This window comes from Macaca mulatta, chromosome 4 (genome assembly GCF_049350105.2).
Source record: "Macaca mulatta isolate MMU2019108-1 chromosome 4, T2T-MMU8v2.0, whole genome shotgun sequence".
Lineage (NCBI taxonomy): Eukaryota > Metazoa > Chordata > Mammalia > Primates > Cercopithecidae > Macaca > Macaca mulatta.
Window position 1 is genome coordinate 132,809,413 of NC_133409.1, and position 19,177 is coordinate 132,828,589.

General features: G+C 35.9%; 1 protein-coding gene across 3 annotated transcripts in view; it reads left to right on the forward strand.

The window, feature by feature from the left end:
• MMUT (methylmalonyl-CoA mutase) overlaps nucleotides 1-14,646 on the forward strand; it is a 34,894-nt gene extending 20,248 nt beyond the window's left edge. For 2 of the 3 annotated variants that reach the window (XM_077998621.1, XM_077998622.1), the window contains exons 10-13: nucleotides 2,593-2,724; nucleotides 5,080-5,227; nucleotides 9,708-9,875; nucleotides 13,538-14,646. In XM_077998621.1, the coding sequence (XP_077854747.1) occupies nucleotides 2,593-2,724; nucleotides 5,080-5,227; nucleotides 9,708-9,875; nucleotides 13,538-13,666 (577 nt within the window). In that variant the 3' untranslated portion in view covers nucleotides 13,667-14,646. 3 annotated transcript variants of the gene reach the window in all.
• The last annotated feature ends 4,531 nt before the right edge of the window (nucleotides 14,647-19,177 follow it).

The window sequence follows — 19,177 nt, forward strand, 5'->3', positions numbered from 1 at the left end:
TGGCTGAGGAATTTTGAAACTACTGAAATGAATCCATTTCACTGATTCACAGGTTGAAATGTGTTGGACTCTCAAGTATATCACTAGGTTTATGCCTATTACCTTGATATTTTACTAGTTAAAATGGCTCTGGGATGGGGAGGGGAACATTAATCGGAGAATTAATAGGAAAAACTTGTCATCCCATTGCTTTTGAATTAGTTTTAACCATGAAGCAACCAGAAGAGTAACCAACTTCCCCACACTCTCATCCCAGTCCTTCTTCCCTTGTTACTAGAACCACATGTTCTTTTAGGAGTAGAATACTTGTTAATTGTTACTAGTCTTCTATCTCCTGTTGACATTTTGGTCTACTGCATTTGATTTTCTACTGTAATATAATTGCTCTTACTAAGTTCACTAGCGAATGCTCTTTGTCTGATATTGTGGATAATTTTTAGTCCATATCTTGAATTCTCTACAGTATTTAACATTATTGACCACTTCTTCCTTCTTGAAACTTTTTGCCATTTGTAACCCTTAACATGCTCCTTTGTCTGCTAACTTTTGTCATCCTGCATTTTTAAAAGGCTAAGTAAAAAACAGAATCTAATCTCATGTTGTATCTGCTTCTGTGTTACCATAGACGTGATATTTGGCAAAGTGAAGTTTTTTGTATTTACTACCCAATAGAATTGTTGTGAAGACATTAAAGCATTAAAAATAGTTCCTGAAACAGAATATGGCACTTAATGTGTTAATTGTTATTATTTTTCTATTTGTTGTTGTTTTAAAATTATCTCATTATATATATCAATGTATAAATAAATTCATTATATTAAGAACCAGAAGGGGCCTGAAATATTATCCTTCTTGTAAGCTAGCAAGTTATCCTGTTTAGTGGGGTGCTGGTTGATGATATGAGATCCCTGGATCAGAACCTAATGACAGTTTGTTACTACAGTATTAATAGCCATAACATCAGCAGGTTTGGGCTAGTTCCTTTGATGCCCAATTGATGTGAGTGATGTGAAAAGGGCTGCTAGGTGATACCTCTTGTACAGTGTATTGGGTTACTTTCAAGGAGAGGAACCCTGAGCTTAGGGATTCTGAATCTTTTGTAATGGGTAATAAGCATGGCCCCCATTGTTCTAGAGGGAGACATTATTATATTGGACAGAAAGCAAACCTACCCTTTGCTCTGGGGGTAGCTAATATTCCTGTCTTCTAAGGCAATTCACTATACAGACATCTTTGAAAACATAGTCCAGAATAAAGAGCCATCAGTGCTTTGCTCCACAGGATATGAAGAAATGCAAGTGACCCACAGAAAATTTTTCTCCCAATATATGGCAACATCATTAAATAGATTACTTTTGCTTTTAAGTGTTTATTTCTTAATATAATGAACTTTTAAAAAAATATGTTGCTTTAACTGGTTAAGGTATAGTATAAATAGTATGTGTTGTTTTTTTCTACTACTGATTTCATAAAAGAAATTAGATGACTTTTTTTATTATTATACTTTAAGTTCCAGGGTACATGTGCACAACGTGCAGGTTTGTTACATATGTATACATGTGCCATGTTGGTGTGCTGCACCCATTAACTCATCATTTACATTAGATGACTTTTATTAAAGGCCTTTGACGGTTGCCCATTCCTTTTAGATTAAAACCTAATCTTTCGATAGTCTGCAAGATATGCTAGATGTGACTCTTGCCCATTTCTCTGACCTCATCTTATACCACTTTCCTCAATATGCTGTGTTCCTAATGCCCTTCTTTCTATTTTTAGAACATAAAACATATTTTCCTACATCTCAGAGCCTTTGCTTTTAGTGCTTCCTTTTTCAAACACTCTTACTCTTTTATGTTCCCTTGGGATCCCCTTTTTTATAATTTATATCTTAGTTCAAAAGTCATATCTTCACATCTTCAATAACTTTAAAATAGTTCTTCCAGACACCCCATTCCATCTTTGCCTGGTTTAGTGTCTTTATAGTACTTATTACCTTATGAAATTATCTTACTAATTTATTAATTTAGTTGTTTATCATGTGCATCCTCTGACTAGATGTTACAGATGTTAATGTCTATAAGAACAAGCACTTTTTCTTTGGTCTTGTTTATTACTGTATTGCTCTAGTAGATATAGAGATATAGTAATATCTGGCACATATTAGGCACACAGCTAATGTTGGATGAATTAGTGAACAAATGGATGGAATATGCTAAAAGATTTACTTCTTATCAAAAAATATTTATGGGAGTGTTTCTCTTTATCCATTTGTGTTTAGTGGTGAATTATTCAGCAACCTTCAGGTACTTGTCTATATATATAATTTTTAGGTCATTCAGTCATTTCTTGATTGACAAATGTTGAAAAGATAATTGGATGCATAAAGGCATCCAGAATAAATTTTTCACAAGTATTTTCAGAAGAGACGCTTTCATAATACATTAAAAACATTCTTATTTTACATTTTTACAGTCTATTGTTAATAAACAATCTTAGGTAATAAAATATGTTTAATTATATTGAATATTATGGTAAGTAGATATCTTTATCACGAAATAATGAAGTTAATGGAACCACCATTTCATGTTTCAGATGTACAGTGGGAGAAATCACAGATGCTCTGAAAAAGGTATTTGGTGAACATAAAGCGAATGATCGAATGGTGAGTGGAGCATATCGCCAGGAATTTGGAGAAAGTAAAGAGATAACATCTGCTATCAAGAGGTAATATGTAAGGTTTCTTAGGCCAGAATTTCATCTTTTCTGTTAATAGAATCCCCTTGAATCTACTGGGAGCTTAATTTCCTTACATACAACTGAGAAAATTTTTGAATTTTAAAATAATAAATAGCAAATTAAATGTTAATTATATTATCTATATTATATAGACTATATAACATAATTAATAGAGTATATAATTTATTCATTACATATAATATATAATTAGAAATATACATGATATATATTATATCTGTACTATCATTATTTTAATATGTACATGATAATGTTTATTTTATTTTATTTATTTTTTTATTTTTTTAATTATTATTATACTTTAAGTTCTAGGGTGCATGTGCACACCGTGCAGGTTTGTAACATATGTATACAAGTGCCATGTTGGTGTGCTGCACCCATTTACATTAGGTATATCTCCTAATGCTATTCTTCCCCCCTCCCTCCTTCCCCCTCCCCACAACAGGCCCCGGTGTGTGATGTTCCCCTTCCTGTGTCCAAGTAATCTCATTGTTCAATTCCCACCTATGAGAACATGCGGTGTTTGGTTTTCTGTTCTTGTGTCCATGTCCCTACAAAGGACACGAACTCATCCTTTTTTATAGCTGCATAGTATTCCATGGTGTATATGTGCCACATTTTCTTAATCCAGTCTGTCACTGATGGACATTTGGGTTGATTCCAAGTCTTTGCTATTGTGAATAGTGCTGCAATAAACATACGTGTGCATGTGTCTTTATAGCAGCATGATTTATAATCCTTTGGGTATATACCCAGTAATGGGATGGCTGGGTCAAATGGTATTTCTAGTTCTAGGTCCTTGAGGAATCGCCACACTGTTTTCCACAATGGTTGAACTAGTTTACAGCCCCACCAACAGTGTAAAAGTGTTCCTATTTCTCCACATCCTCTCCAGCACCTGTTGTTTCCTGATTTTTTTAATGATCGCCATTCTAACTGGTGTGAGATGATATCTCATTGTGGTTTTGATTTGCATTTCTCTGATGGCGAGTGATGAGCATTTTTTCATGTGTCTGTTGTCTGCATGAATGTCTTCTTTTGAGAAGTGTCTGTTCATATCCTTTGCCCACTTTTTGATGGGGTTTGTTTTTATTTAATAATAAATATTAAATATTGAAACTAATAATATTAGTTTTCATATAATTAATACTATTTTGAACTTTCACTATGGTCCCCTTCAGGAGTTTCTCATGTCAAACAGATGTTTAACTAACAATGATACTGCTTCATATCCTCCAGGTATTTATATTTCAATCTGCTTACTCTGGTAGAGTTTCATATTTTTTGAATTTGTTTACATTATTTATTGCTTAAATAATTATAAAATCTTGATTTTCGTAATTGAAAGTAAACGTTTAGTTGGCATCTATGCATACATTACAATCAGTATTTATTGAACTGATAATAACTTATACTTCCACAGCATGACTTGGAAATATATATTAATGTGATCATATCTCTCAAATGTAAAAACTAGCTTTTTGATGATTGGTCTTTCCAACCTCTGTAACAAGTTTCCCATTAAAAACTGAATTTCAATACTTGTACACTAGGTAAATATCAAAACAGCCAGGGTAAAAGTCATCAAAGTGGAACTTTTTTTCTTTTAACAAAGATAAGTGCTTTTTTGTGTTGGAAGTAAATTTGTCGATGGAGCAAGCAAGCATTTTGATTATTTAGCATTATAAGAAACCATATTGCTCTTAGCTTGGGAGAGTTCACACTTATGAAGGGTAGATGAGATATGGACAATTCAAAGCATCTAGTCTGTCACATATATGTATAAATGACTATGAAGTCACTTTTTCGCTTATATTTAAATCTTTCTGCATGTTGTACTCTGTACACTGGCTCATGAAGGTGGGAGGTTGTCATTTTTTGTCTTACTTCACCATGATGTTCTCAGCGCTATGTGCTTACAGTCTGTGCCATCTTTCAGATTTTCCTCTAAGGGGGAGATGGCTTTAATGGAGCTTTCAATGTAAATAGATACATTAACAAAATATGGATGGGAGCAGGGAGAGCATCAGGAAGAATAGCTAGTGGATGCTGACCTTAATACCTAGGTGATGGGGTGATCTATGCAGCTGTTCTCCATGGCACATGTTTAACTGTGTAACAAACCTGCACATGTACCCCTGAATGTAAAATAAAAATTGGAAATCAAACAAATAGAACAACAACAAAAAAATACCCAAAATATAAGTAAACAAATTAAGTATTTTTAAATAAACTTGAAAGATTTGCTGTAAATAAATTAGTTTTTATATCTCACCTTTGGAAAATTAATATCTAACTACTGATATATTTTTAAATGTTTTTTAGGGTTCATAAATTCATGGAACGTGAAGGTCGCAGACCTCGTCTTCTTGTAGCAAAAATGGGACAAGATGGCCATGACAGAGGAGCAAAAGTTATAGCTACAGGATTTGCTGATCTTGGTTTTGATGTGGACATAGGCCCTCTTTTCCAGGTACTAAAAACTGTTGGGGGGAATTTCAAAAGTATGTACTAGTCACTTACATTTAGAAATAGTAGTAAAATGATGACAGACCAAGACATTGAGCAAATTAACACACCTCCTGGTAACTGGTATGCAGCCACTGACTTGGCAAATGCCTTTCTCTCCATTCCTGCCTATACGGCCCACCAGAAGCAATTTGCCTTCAGCTGGCAAGGCCAGCAATATACCTTTACTGTCCTACTGCAGGGGTTTGTTAACTCTCCGGCTTTGTCATAATCTTATTCAGAGAGATCTTGATCACTTTTCACCTCTGCAAGATACCACACTGGTCCATTAATTGATGACATTATGCTGATTAAATCCAGTGAGCAAGAAGTAGCAAACACACCAGACTTATTGGTGAGACATTTGCTTGCCAGAGGATGGGAAATAAATCTGACTAAAATTCAGGGACCTTCTACCTCAGTAAGATTTCTAGGGGTCCAGTGGTGTGGGGCCTGTTGAGATACTCCTTCTAAGGTGAAGGATGAATTGCTGAATTTGTCCCCTACTAAAACCAAGAAAGAGGAACAACGCCTAGTGAGCCTATTTGGATTTTTGGAGGCAACACATTCCTCATTTGGGTGTGTTACTCTGGCCTGTTTATCGAGTGACCCGAAAGGCTGCCACTTTTGAGTGGGGTCCAGAATAGGAGAAGGCTCTGCAACAGGTCCAGGCTGCTGTGCAAGCTGCTCTGCCACTTGGGCCATATGACCCAGCAGATCCAAGGGTGCTTCAGGTGTCAGTGGCAGATAGCAATGATGTTTGGAGCCTTTGGCAGGCCTCCATAGGTGAATCACAACAGAGTCCTCTAGGATTTTGGAGCAAGGCCCTGCCATCTTCTGCAGATACCTACTCTCCTTTTGCGAGACAGTTCTTGGCCTGTTGCTGGGCTTTGGTGGAAACTGAACGTTTGGCTATGGGTCATCAAGTCACCATACAACCAGAACTGCCTATCATGAACTGGGTGCTTTCTGACCCATCTAACCATAAAGTGGGTCATGCACAGCAGTATTCCATCATCATATGGAAGTAGTATATATGTGATTGGGCTTGAGCAGATCCTGAAGGCACAAGTAAATTACATGAGAAAGTGGCTCAAATATCCATGGTCTCCACTCCTGCCACCCTGCTTTCTCTCCCCCAGCCTTTATATATATATATATATGTAAGGGGGAGTTTATTAAGTGTTAACTCACATGATCACAAGGTCCCACAATAGGTCCTTTGCAGGCTGAGGAGCAAGGAGAGCCAGTCCGAGTTCCCGAACTGAAGTACTTGGAAGTCTGATGTTCGAGGGCAAGAAGCATCCACCACGGGAGAAAGATGTAGGCTTGGAAGCTAGGCCAGTCTCTCTTTTCACATTTTTTTGCCAGCTTATATTCTAGCCGTGCTGGCAGCTCATTAGATGGTGGCCACCCAGATTAAGGGTGGGTCTAGCCCTTTCCTAGCCCACTGACTCAAATGTTAATCTCCCTTGACATCACCCTCACAGACACACTCAGGGTCAATACTTTGTATCCTTCAACCAAGTTGACACTCAGTATTAACCATAACACATATAGTCCAATTAATTATGATAGAAATAAAAATAAAATATAATTATCAGACTTTTAAAAGTGTCAATTCAGAACTAAAACTGATTATGCCTGGAACTATGAAGATTACTTTCAAAGATCTTATTGTACTCTTTATGGAGATTTGACTAATATTTTGTGGGAAAGATAGCCCACATGGGATTGGTGAAAAGTGTTTTGAAAAGGAAATCAAATAGCAATATAAGCTCAATTCATAAGTAAAGTTATTTTTGTTTATTTTTGTTTTTGTTTTTTAGCTCTCTACTAATATGTTACTTAGTCACAGAATATTAGACTTAGACAGGAAAATAATTTGCTGGAGATAAATTACACTGATATTTTCCATAGAATGATAATACAAAAAAAATTTGTCTAAAAAGTACATTGTAATAATTTTATATGAAAAGCCTTATCTAATACATATTTATTAAACATCTACCAGATGCTAGGCTCTGAGTTGAGTAGGATACAATTTTGTCCTCTAGGAGGTTATAATCTCCTAACAAAGAGAGATTTACTTACTTGTAATTACATCAGAGCATGAAAATTACTGTAACTAAAATATGGACAAGGAGGGCACCTCACTTGTTACAAGAAACCCAGAAACTTATGTTTGTTGATCCTTGAAACTTTTGTTTGATTCAGAAGCACAGTGCCATTCGCTTTCTAGTAAAAATCACTCTCTGAAGTCGATGGAAAAGAGCTGCAACTAGATGCAAGGAGTCCGGTGAAGAAAAAAAATGAGAAACAGTGAGGACCTTAACTAGGGCAATGTCAGGATCTCAAGAGAAACCAAATCTCAGCTAGGATTTTGAAGAAAATTTAATGGAGGGACTACTTACAGATATATAGGCAGGATTGATAGAACCACTAAGGAATAGCGAGGCCTCCAGGAATTAAATTTTTAAGAATTTCAAAAGACACTTGTTTTTCATGGTGTGAAATTGTGTCTTATTTGTTTAAGTTCCTTATAGATTCTAGAGATTAGACCTTTTACTATTGCTTGAAACCAAAGGTAATAAGTACTAAAAACTCATCACTCCCTGTACTTACTATGTTTTATTATTATCTGCTCTTTAGGTTATTTCCATCTGCTTTATCTATATGGTAGAGATACTGTGTAATTGTGTGACTATTGTGCATCTTTTCTGCTTTGCATTTAGTAATGTCATGTTAATAGGGTGAAATTGGCTGTGGTTGGAATATTCACAACATAAACTAAAAATTAGGGATTGAGTTATTGCTTTCAGAAAATTTGATGAAAAATGTAGATAATCAGAACAAAGTTCTCTGAGGGAAATAATAATATAATGATGAATATTAAATTTAAAAGTTTCTGATACCTGTAGGCATTACATTAGGAAGACCTCTCCCAACATTTGAGGAAACATTCGTTTAGTATTCAAAAAAAATTATTATTATTATTTTTAACTTTTATTTTAAGTTCAGGGGTACATGTTTAGGTTTGTTATATAGGTAAACTTGTGTCATTAAGCCTAGTACCCATTAGTTATTTTTCCTGCTCCTCTCCCTCCTCCTGCTCCTCTAACCTCTGATAGGCTCCAGTGTGTGTTGTTTCCCTCTTTGCCTTCTTTGTGTCCATGTGTCCTCATCATTTAGCTCCCACTTATAAGCAAGAACATGTGGTATTTGGTTTTTCTGTCCCTGTGTTAGTTTGCAGAGGATAATGGCTTCCAGCTTTATCCATGTTCCTGCAAAGGACACAATCTCATTCTTTTTTTCTGGCTGCATAGTATTCTTTAGTGTGTATATATCACATTTTCTTTATCCAGTCTATCATTGATGGGCATTTAGCTTGATTCCATGTCTTTGCTGTGGTGAATAGTGCTACAATGAACATACATGTGAATGTGTATTTTTTTTTTTTTTTGAGAGTCTCACTCTTTCATCCATGCTGGGGTGTAGTGATATGATCTTGGCTCACTGAAACCTCCACCTCCTGGGTTCAAGCAAGTCTTCTGCCTCAGTCATATGAGTAGCTGGGACTACAGGCACGTGCCACTGTACCTGGCTAATTTTTGTATTTTTAGTAGAGATAGGTTTCACCATGTTGGCCAGGCTGGTCTCAAACTCTTGACCTCAAGTGATCCACCCGCCTCTGCCTCCCAAAGTGCTGGAATTACAGGCCTGAGCCACCGTGCCCGGCTGCATGCATGTGTTTTTATAATGAAAAGATTTCTATTCGTTTGGGTATATGTACGGTAATGGGATTGCTGGGTTGGGAGGTATTTCTGTTTTTAGGTCTGTGCGGAATCACCACACTGTCATCTACAATGCTTGAACTAATTTACACTCTCATTAACAGTGTATAAACATTCCTTTTTCTCCACAACCTTGCTAGCATCTGTTATTTTTCGACTTTTTAATAATAGCCATTCTGACTGGTATGAAATGGTGTCTCATTGGGGTTTTTATTTGCAGTTCTCTAACAATCAGTGATTTTGAGCTTTTTTTAAAATATGATTGTTGGCCATATGTATGTCTTTTTTGAAAAGTGTCTGTTCATGTCTTTTGCTCACTTTTTAATGGTTTTTTTTGTAAATTTGTTTAAATTTTTTATAGATGCAGATATTAGACCTTTGTCAGATTCACAGTTTGCAAAAATTTTCTCCCGTTCTGTAGGTTTTCTGTTTACTCTGTTGACAGTATCCTTTTTAGTGCAGATGCTTTTTAGGTTAATTAGATCTCATTTGTCAATTTTTGCTTTTGTTGTAATTGCTTTTGGCATCTTCATCATGAAGTCTTTGCCTATTAGTATGTTCTGAATGGTATTGCCTAGATAGTCTTCCAGGGTTTTTATAGTCATTATCTAGTAATAAACAATGATTTATCTTTACTTTCTGACTGTTTAGACTCCTCGTGAAGTGGCCCAGCAGGCCGTGGATGCAGATGTGCATGCTGTGGGCGTAAGCACCCTTGCTGCTGGTCATAAAACCCTAGTTCCTGAACTCATCAAAGAACTTAACTCCCTTGGACGGCCAGATATTCTTGTCATGTGTGGAGGGGTGATACCGCCTCAGGTATTTTTCATCTCTATTTTTCTAGTACTGTGATGGGAATCCTGAGTAATGATAGCTTATATGTGGTTCTAAAGATAATATGTTCCTAAATCTACAACAAATTTATTTCCTGTTGATTTCACTAAATAAATTCTAGAAGGTCTAAAAGTGGACAGTGTTGTTTTATATTCACGTTATATTGCAATTCATTATGTATAATTTAACTTAACACTTTACAAACCTTCAGTGAGAGAACTACCTCCTTACAAACCAATAACCTGTGCCAGATGTCTACCTTCATTCTCAATAAACAGTTATGGAGAAAGAAAAGGATAAAAGTAATAAAACTCTTAAGTGGAGTAGAGAACAGTGGTAGTAAATACACAGTGAATATATCAAATCCTAGCCAGACATATAGTGAGTATTCCTTGTCCTGGGGGGTGGGATGAGTCCTTTAGTTTGCTTGCTTCCATTTAGAAGGAGCTACCTTGTCCTTTTCCTCCAGGATGGTCCCATCCCTAAATGTTTTCTTACCTCAGAGCTGTATCATTTACATGGTCCTATAAAACCCTTTATTATTTAAGCTAATTTGATTAGGGTATGGTATTTCGGGAGCCAAAAATATCCTATTGCAGACATAAATAGAATCAGCTTGTCTTGAAAATTGTAGGCTGAATGGGGAGGAGGTGACTACATGAACAAAACTGTGAGTCCTCTTAGGAAAGGAGAAATAGATGTTACCTACAATGATATCAGTTAATTTATTAGTGAGGTAGGGAGACACTTTCCACATATGACATTCCTGGCCAGTTAAAATAGTTATTTAAGTTACAAATAGGTTCTATTTCCAATCCAGTTCTCAATTATATCAAGATTTTGTTTTTTATTGAGTGGAAAAAATGTCAAGTTAGAAGAACTGTATATGAGGCCACTGTAAGTAAATGACTCATAGATGCTACAAAGGCCCCATTGCTATAGCAGGAATCCATCAGTGAAGTGTGACCTTGTTTCCAGCTCTACGGCTTTTTTTTTCTCCATTAAAACTCAGAATATAGAATAGTGCATTAATATACTACTCGTGAAAGGAGAAAATTCATATGAATAAGGTTGTGAGATTCATAATAAAGTGGGGCTAGTGAACAAACTACATATTTATTTTCTTTCCAACAGCACATTATTTAATATGATATAATCAACACAAAATTCTTTTTGTTAATATACTTGCCCATTATATTCATAAAATAAGTCATTATTTGAGAAAATAAAGGGTAGTTATTCTTTATTGCAGTCTGTCTGCAGGACACTTCTATCAGTGTTGCAGTTTTAGAGTCTGTGATACCTAGGCATGATATTAAAACGTAAGGACCAAAATAATTAGCCAGTAGAAAACATTTGAATTGGAATTCATGTTGAGAAAAAAAATGTAGGCCTATTATATAAGTGAGCTGACATTTTCAAGAATTGTATTTCAAATAAGTTGTATTAATTCTCTGGATATTTAAATTACTTAGAACATCTTTAGGTGTTTTCCATGTGATTTTTCCCATGAATTTAACAACTGAGGATAAGGACCATTTTCTGTATTATACTTTTGTGTGAATATGGGTATCCCATATTATATAATTATAGCAGTTAACACCCTTATTTTCTCACTATTTGGTTGAAGTGAATATGTAAAATGTTGCTATTATTCAATTAAAGGTCACTTAGTTTTAAATTAGAAGGCACTAATATCTAGTGGCTAATCAAACAGATACAGCCTCTGCCATGTGGAGCTTACTGTTTCTGCTGTCTGATTAAATGAATAAATGTGGTCTGTCCTCACCAGTATGTTACTACAATCAGGATTTTCTAACTCTCTTAGCAGCAGTTGCCTCCAAGTTTTTTTCAGCAGCTTGAGCAGACCCATGATGCCTGCTTCCATCCTGAAGCAAGTACTATGCTATCCCTGGCCCAGCTAAGTGGAGGACATTCAAACATATATTTTTATTTGGAAATAATTTCAAACTAACAGATAAGTTGCAAAAATAAAAATAGTACAAAAAATGTCTGTATACCCTTTACCCAGATTCACTTACTGTGAACATTTTACCCTCTCACAAAGGTATGTTTTACAAGGCTTATGTAAGAAAGAGTTAGGTAAGTCATATACCCTTTTTGCAGTTGCAACATTTTGCAGTTCTCTTCCAGTTGATTCCTCCATTCTAAATCCATAACTCAGATGTCAGGACAAATGTACTTGGGATTTTTAGGAAGGAGAGAAGTATATGACCTATTAATCTGACGATCTCCAATTTAGAGATGATTATTATTACACATTTCATTCAGTTCCTTTATGAGCTCTTAAACTCTGTAGCATCTGCTCAAGAACAATGACATGTTTTGAGCACTTTTATGTGTCACATACTGGGGAAAGAGATTGGACATGATCTCGGCTCTCAGAATTTCACAGACTAGAAGGAGACAAGTTCAATGAGATGTGTTAAGTTCTATTGCAACATTATAGTATTATAAGAATACAGTTATATAATAGAGACAGAAAAGTAGTAGTTGGGGAGTAATTAGCATGACCATATAATTTATCATCCAAATATGATCACTTGAGAGTAGAAATGGGTGCTCTTAAAAAGGGTGCTGCAACAATAAACTGTCCTGTCATATATGATCACTCATCAGACTGTCCTGTCATATATGATCACTCTACTGGATAAGGATCAGGTTCTTATAGCACATCGTAACCGCAATCGATATTGTAGCTACAAATGTTCAGATGTTAAAACAGCCTAAATCCTGCAGGGTTATTTGTGCCCTTGCTATCTTTTCACTCATACTTTGACTGTTACAATAAACTAAAAATGGTGGGTGCGGTGGCTCACGCCTGTAATCCCAGCACTTTGGGAGGCCGAGGCGGGCGGATCATGAGGTCAGGTGATCGAGACCATCCTGGCTAACGTGGTGAAACCCCGTCTCTACTAAAAATACAAAAAATTAGCCGGGTGTGGTGGTGGGTGCCTGTAGTCCCAACTACTCGGGAGGCTGAGGCAGGAGAATGGCGTGAACCCGGGAGGCGGAGCTTGCAGTGAGCCGAGATCGTGCCACTGCACTCCAGCCTGGGCGACAGAGTGAGACTCCATCTCAAAAAATAAAAAAAATTAAAAAAATAAATAAATAAAATAAAATAAAAAACAACAGCAACAGAGAATGAAAAAAAAGGGCTTATTTTCATTTGTAGGAAATCTATCAGGTGTCCAAATTCAAAGTGCCACCATTCACTAACTGCAGACAGAATACCTAGGAGAAAATAGTTTTTTAGGCTCAAACTTATCATATGATACTAAATTTAACACAAATAATGACAAGTAGTGAAAATTTAGGTGAGAGAAAATTATGACTTAAGGCTCAGAAGTTCTCAGGATATCCAGCTTCCCACCACAAACAACACATAGAGGTATTTAGAAAATGGGTGGAGTGTTTTGTTTTTTAAATAATGTGGCCCGGAAGACTGGTGCTGAGGGCTATTAGTAGCACTCCCAATCAAGGAAGAATTTTTTAGACCCACATGCCAATAGTATACCAGTTGAGAAGGTTTTGGGTATTTGAGGGACAAAGAAGAAAGGATAGCGTTTTATTTCCTTGAAAATGGAAATAGTGTCTCTTATTAATTAAACAAATTCTTTCGACAGGATTATGAATTTCTGTTTGAAGTTGGTGTTTCCAATGTATTTGGTCCTGGGACTCGAATTCCAAAGGCTGCCGTTCAAGTGCTTGATGATATTGAGAAGTGTTTGGAAAAGAAGCAGCAATCTGTATAATTTCCTCTTTTTGTTTTAGCTTTTTTCTAAAATATTATTTTAGTTATGATCAAAGAAGAGAGTAAAGGTATGTCTTCAATTTAATTTTAATACCTGATTTGTACTTTCCTTGAAAGCTTTACTTTAAAATACCTTACTTATAAGCCTGGCGTCATGCTATACGTATGTACATACAGTTTCACTTCAAAAATTAAAAAATAAAATCTCTAAAACCTCTCTATAACAATACTTTATCAAGAACTCTAGACAAAGGTATTATTTTAAAAAATCATGGTGATGTATTTATTAGAGTATTTCTTATAAATCTGTTTACTTTTTATATTGAGAATTAAACTATACCTAAAAAACTCTGACTAGTCCCATTTGTCAGTTTAGCATTACATGTCTTGAGCACCAGAAAATAAAATCCATATATTAATAAACACCTATCTTGAAAAACTAGTGGAGTGTATTTACATGGAGAAAGAGATTTTGGGTGGAGTCCTCAGCCAAATTCTACCAGAATCACCTTGATAAAAGAAGTATTGAAATCAAGCACAGCAGGTTGGAATATGGGGAATTTGACATCATATTTCTTCAAGTCTGATTTTACTTTCTTCCTGAGCATGACCATTTGACCTTGTTATTTCTGGGCTTTGCTCAAGACCCAGGAGAGTAGATGTTTATGAACATTCCTTTAAATGAAAGTGCCTAGGTTATAGTTATGGCTTTGTCTGGAGTGGTGATGTCAACTGTGAGTGTAGGTCTGATACAGAAAGAATTCAACTTTCCAGATCTAAAAAGATGCTACCTTGCATAGATTTGCTCATTAAACATAAATTGCAAAAATAAAAATATCACAGAGAACACCTGTACTTTGCTTATTGAAAGATTTGCTCACTAAAGAAGGAAAGTTGTCATTTACCTGTGTAACAAATCTGTGCATCCTGCACATGTTCCCCAGAATGTAAAATAAAAATAAAAATTTTTTAAATAAAAAAGGAAAGTTGTCCTTTATTGTTAACATGATACATTACATGAATATAAAATAAATAATTATCTTTTGTAATAAATTTCTGTTGTGTTAGATCAGAGAGCAATCTTTTGGAAAGTATAGATATATTACTGTAGAAGTTACAAACTCATTGTAATACAATGTATTTAATTTTTAGAATAAGATCATCTGAATGGTATTGTCATGATTATTGTTCCCATTTTACAGATGAACACTCTGACTTCAAGTCCAATGATATATTCACTATGCCATTGTATTGACTTTTCCTTGTAAAGCAATGCATACCAATTTAATAAGTATTTGATTTCTGTGATGTGTTCAGTTGTCTGCTGGGTGACGTGAAATAAACTCATCTTTGAGGATTTTAGAGTTCTTGACATTCAGTATCTTTTGAGTAGACTACTTTGGAAGGAAGAATAGTAGCCACCTGCTACCAAATTTCACATCCATTGTGTGTGTGTGTGTGTGTGTGTGTGTGTGTGTGTGTGTGTGTGTGTGTGTGTGTTTGTACCTGAAGTCAGAAGTACTGGGCTCCAATAACTTTGATATTTGAAAACCTATTTCTGAAATATCCAGTGGCATAACTCACAGAAATTAAATCTGGCCTGACTCTAAGATTAAATTTTCTCATTAAATTGAGAAAATGTTAAAACTTAAACACTTTAGTGTTGTTTAGATTCCAAAAGAAATTTCATCTGACTTTTATTACTATCCTTATTTTTGGATGAAAACTTCTATGGCCAACAATGAGCAGACTTTTGGAAATGATCGGGAAAATAACCAAGTATATTTAAAAAGTGGATAGATGTTTTATACAGATAAGCTATCCCATATTCACCAAATAGTATAAGAAAATAATTAATGGATCAGGAAGATAACTACTTTCCTCATTTCCTTTCATCAAAAACATCCAATTCAAGATAGAAGATTCCAGTAACAATTATAAAACACAACCAAAAGATACGGTACAAAGCAATTTAACTTACTGAGATACGTGTTGTTTCACAGGTCAGCACTTCATCAATCTAATAGTGCCCAATCTCAGTTACAGCTGTTTCATCTTTGATAAGATTATATTTATGTGCATGATGCCAGTGAGGTAACTGACAGAGATAGGAAGAAGAGGTTGCATTCATAGGCAGTGTGATCTAGATACCTTTGCTTTGTTTACAGGCTAATGAAGAATCAAAAGTTCATCTGTGAGAAACACACCACATCCACACATCCACACCTGAATTGAAGAAATAGGGAACCCGGGCATTAACTAACTTAAACTCATATAATCAGGATTCAATCAGAGAAGAATCAGTAGGAGAAATGTGTGTGTGAATGTGTATGAGTTTGTGTGTGTGTGTGTGTGTGTGTGTGTGTGTGTGTGTGTGTGTGTGTGTGTGTGTGTTTTTATGAGTTGGCTGGAACCCCACAGGCATAAGCTGAAGCTTGTTTTCTTCAAGGAACCAGTCAGGAAGGAAGATAATAGACTGAAGGGAGAGCAATTGTTGATTCAGTGACTGGAGTCTCTGAGCTCAGGAAAGGTTCAAACCCTTTTTATTGTTTATTAATTATTATTTATTTTGTAATTATACTTTAAGTTCTGGGATACATGTGCAGAACATTCAGGTTTGTTACATAGGTATACATGTGGCATGGTGGTTTGCTGCACCCATCAACCCATCATCTAGGTTTTTTAAACCCCACATGCATTAGGTATTTGTCCTGATGTTCTCCCGTCCCTTGCCCCCCAACCCCCCAACAGGCCCCTGTGTATGATGTTCCCTTCCCTGTGTCCACGTGTTCTCATTGTTCAACTCCCACTTATGAATGAAACATGCGGTGTTTGGTTTGCTGTTCCTGTGTTAAACTGCTGAGAATGATGGTTTCCAGCTTCACCCATGTCCCAGCAAAGGACATGAAACTCATTCTTTTTTATGGCTGCATAGTATTCCATGGTGTAGCTGTGCCACATCATTTTCTTTATCTAGTGAGCTTTTATCAGATTAAGTCCGATGACTTGCTCAGGATAATCTCTCTTTTGATTAAAACCAACTGTTTAGGGGCTTTAATTATATCTACAACATTTCTTTCCAGCATTATTCAGAGATTAGTGTTTCATCGACTGGCAGAATGTGTTTGTGTGTGTGCTACAGAATGACTGTCTCCTTTCCATCCTCCAATTCACAAAAGAGAGGGAATATCTTATCCGTTGTATCTCACCCTAACTGGAAATATACTAGAAAGGGAATTTTGGAGACTGTAGTTCATTCTAGCTAAACTGACACATTACAATTACAAAATCATCATATCCCCTCACTTTATAGATAGGCAACTGATGCAGAGAAAGGAAGAAGATTTAACCACGATGACATGGTATTTATAGCGTGTATAGAGCCCGGTCTGCTGGCTCCAGACTCAGCAGTTTTCATATTCATATCTGAGGAAAGTCACATTATCAAGATTTATAACTACCCATATTTGCTATTCATTATTCCACAGAAAGGTCCAAAATTTAGAGTCAGTACATATATGGTTGGTGACAAAAATATTGAAGAATCACTTTTGTATTGAATCAAACATTTGCATCAAAGGTATCTGGGGATGTACTTTCTCAAAACCAGTCTTTTAAACAAAATTCTCAGAGCTTCTGTGTTATTAATGAATATATGTCAACTGGGATTAGTAAATACATAAGACTTTTCCAAGAATGTAACAACTAACAGTAATTGTTATACCAAGCAGGCACTACTTTTCCTTTACTGTAAAGACAGCTCTGATTATAGACACTATTGACTCTTCTTCCCAAATGAGTCAGGAGTAAATAGACTCGGGTGGAACTTCTGGCTATAATAGACGGAGTTCCATAACTACAGGGAAGGCAAAGTCTTTCTAGCAATATTATAAGTAGGCTAGTTGCATCACATCTTATCTATCTGCAGTGTTCTATCAAAAAGCTAATCTGGAGAAGGGAAGTTCATTTGCTGAGCCTTGGACTCTTTCAAAGTCTTGCACAAAGTGTTATTGAAAAAAATATAGAAAATACATATAAAATATATAAAAAGAACTCCAGACTGGGGAATCCAGAAAATATGTTTCCAACAAATAGTCTGCTGATAATAGAGTGCTAGTTAAGTCATTCAAGAATTCTGTATCATATATTTCCTAACTAAAAGTGAGGAGGTTCTTTCCCTAACAATAGTGACATATTTTTCATTTGGATACTGTGTTTCTTATCTCTAGAAGTTACATTTGTTTTTTGTTTTTTTTAATAGCTTTCTATTTCTCTTGTCACATTTTCTTTACATTTTGAACCTATTTGTAATATATTAGCTGTGCTAAGGTTTTTGCAAGGCGATTCTATTATTTCTGTCATTTTGGAGTTTGCATTAATTAATTTATTTTCTTTCTGGTTATGGGTTGTGTTGCTTTTTTGGTAATTGATCATTAGATTGCAGATGCTGTAAGTTTTGTATTAGTTTGCTGTATTGTCTGTTTTCACATGGCTAGAAAGAACTACCTGAGACTAGGTAATTTATAAAGGAAAGAGGTTTAATTGACTTACAGTTCTGCATGGCTGGGGAGGCCTCAGGGAACTTACAGTCATGGCAGAAGGTGAAGGGAAAGCAAGGCATGTCTTACATGGCAGCAGAGCAGAGGGAAAGAGGAAGTGCCACACTTTTGAACCATCAGATCTTGTGAGAACTCACTCCCTAGCTTGAGTACAGCATGGGGGAAACCACTCCCAAGATCTAATCACCTTCCAGCAGGTCCCTCCAACAAGTGGGGATTACAATTCAAGACGAGATTTGGGTGGGGACACAGAGCCAAACCATATCAGTTGCATTCCTTCAAAGAGTATTGAACTATGTCCTCACACAAAGTTAAATTACTTGCAGATCATTTTTATTTTTTCCATACTTGCTTTTAAGCTTTGTTAGTCTGGATCAAGAACAGCCTTTACAGTAGGGCTAATTTAGTGCCTTTCTTTCTTTCTTCTTCTTCTTCTTCTTTTTTTTTTTTTTTTTTTTTTTTTGAGATGGAGTCTCACTCCACTGCCCAGGCTGGAGTGCACTGGTGCAATCTTGGCTCACTGCAACCTCCACCCGCTGGGTTCAAGCAATTCTTCTGCCTCAGCCTCCCTAGTAACTGGGATTACAGGTGCGTGCCACCACACCCAGCTAATTTTTTATATTTTTGGTAGAGATGGGGTTTCACCATGTTGGCCAGGCTGGTCTCGAACTCCTGACCCTGTTATCCTAGTGCCATTTTAAAAATTCTGATATCACATGATCCAGTAATTCCATTTCTGGGTATATACTCAAAAGAAGTGAAAGCAGGACTCAAAGAGATTTGTACACTAATTGCTATGAACTGAATGGTTGTGACTCCCCAGACTTTTATTTTGAAGTGCTTATCCTCAATGTAATGGTACTTGGAGGTAGGATCTTTGGGAGGTAATTAGATTTGGATACTGTCATGAGGATGGGAGCCTCATGATGGAATTAGTGCCCTTTTATGAAGAG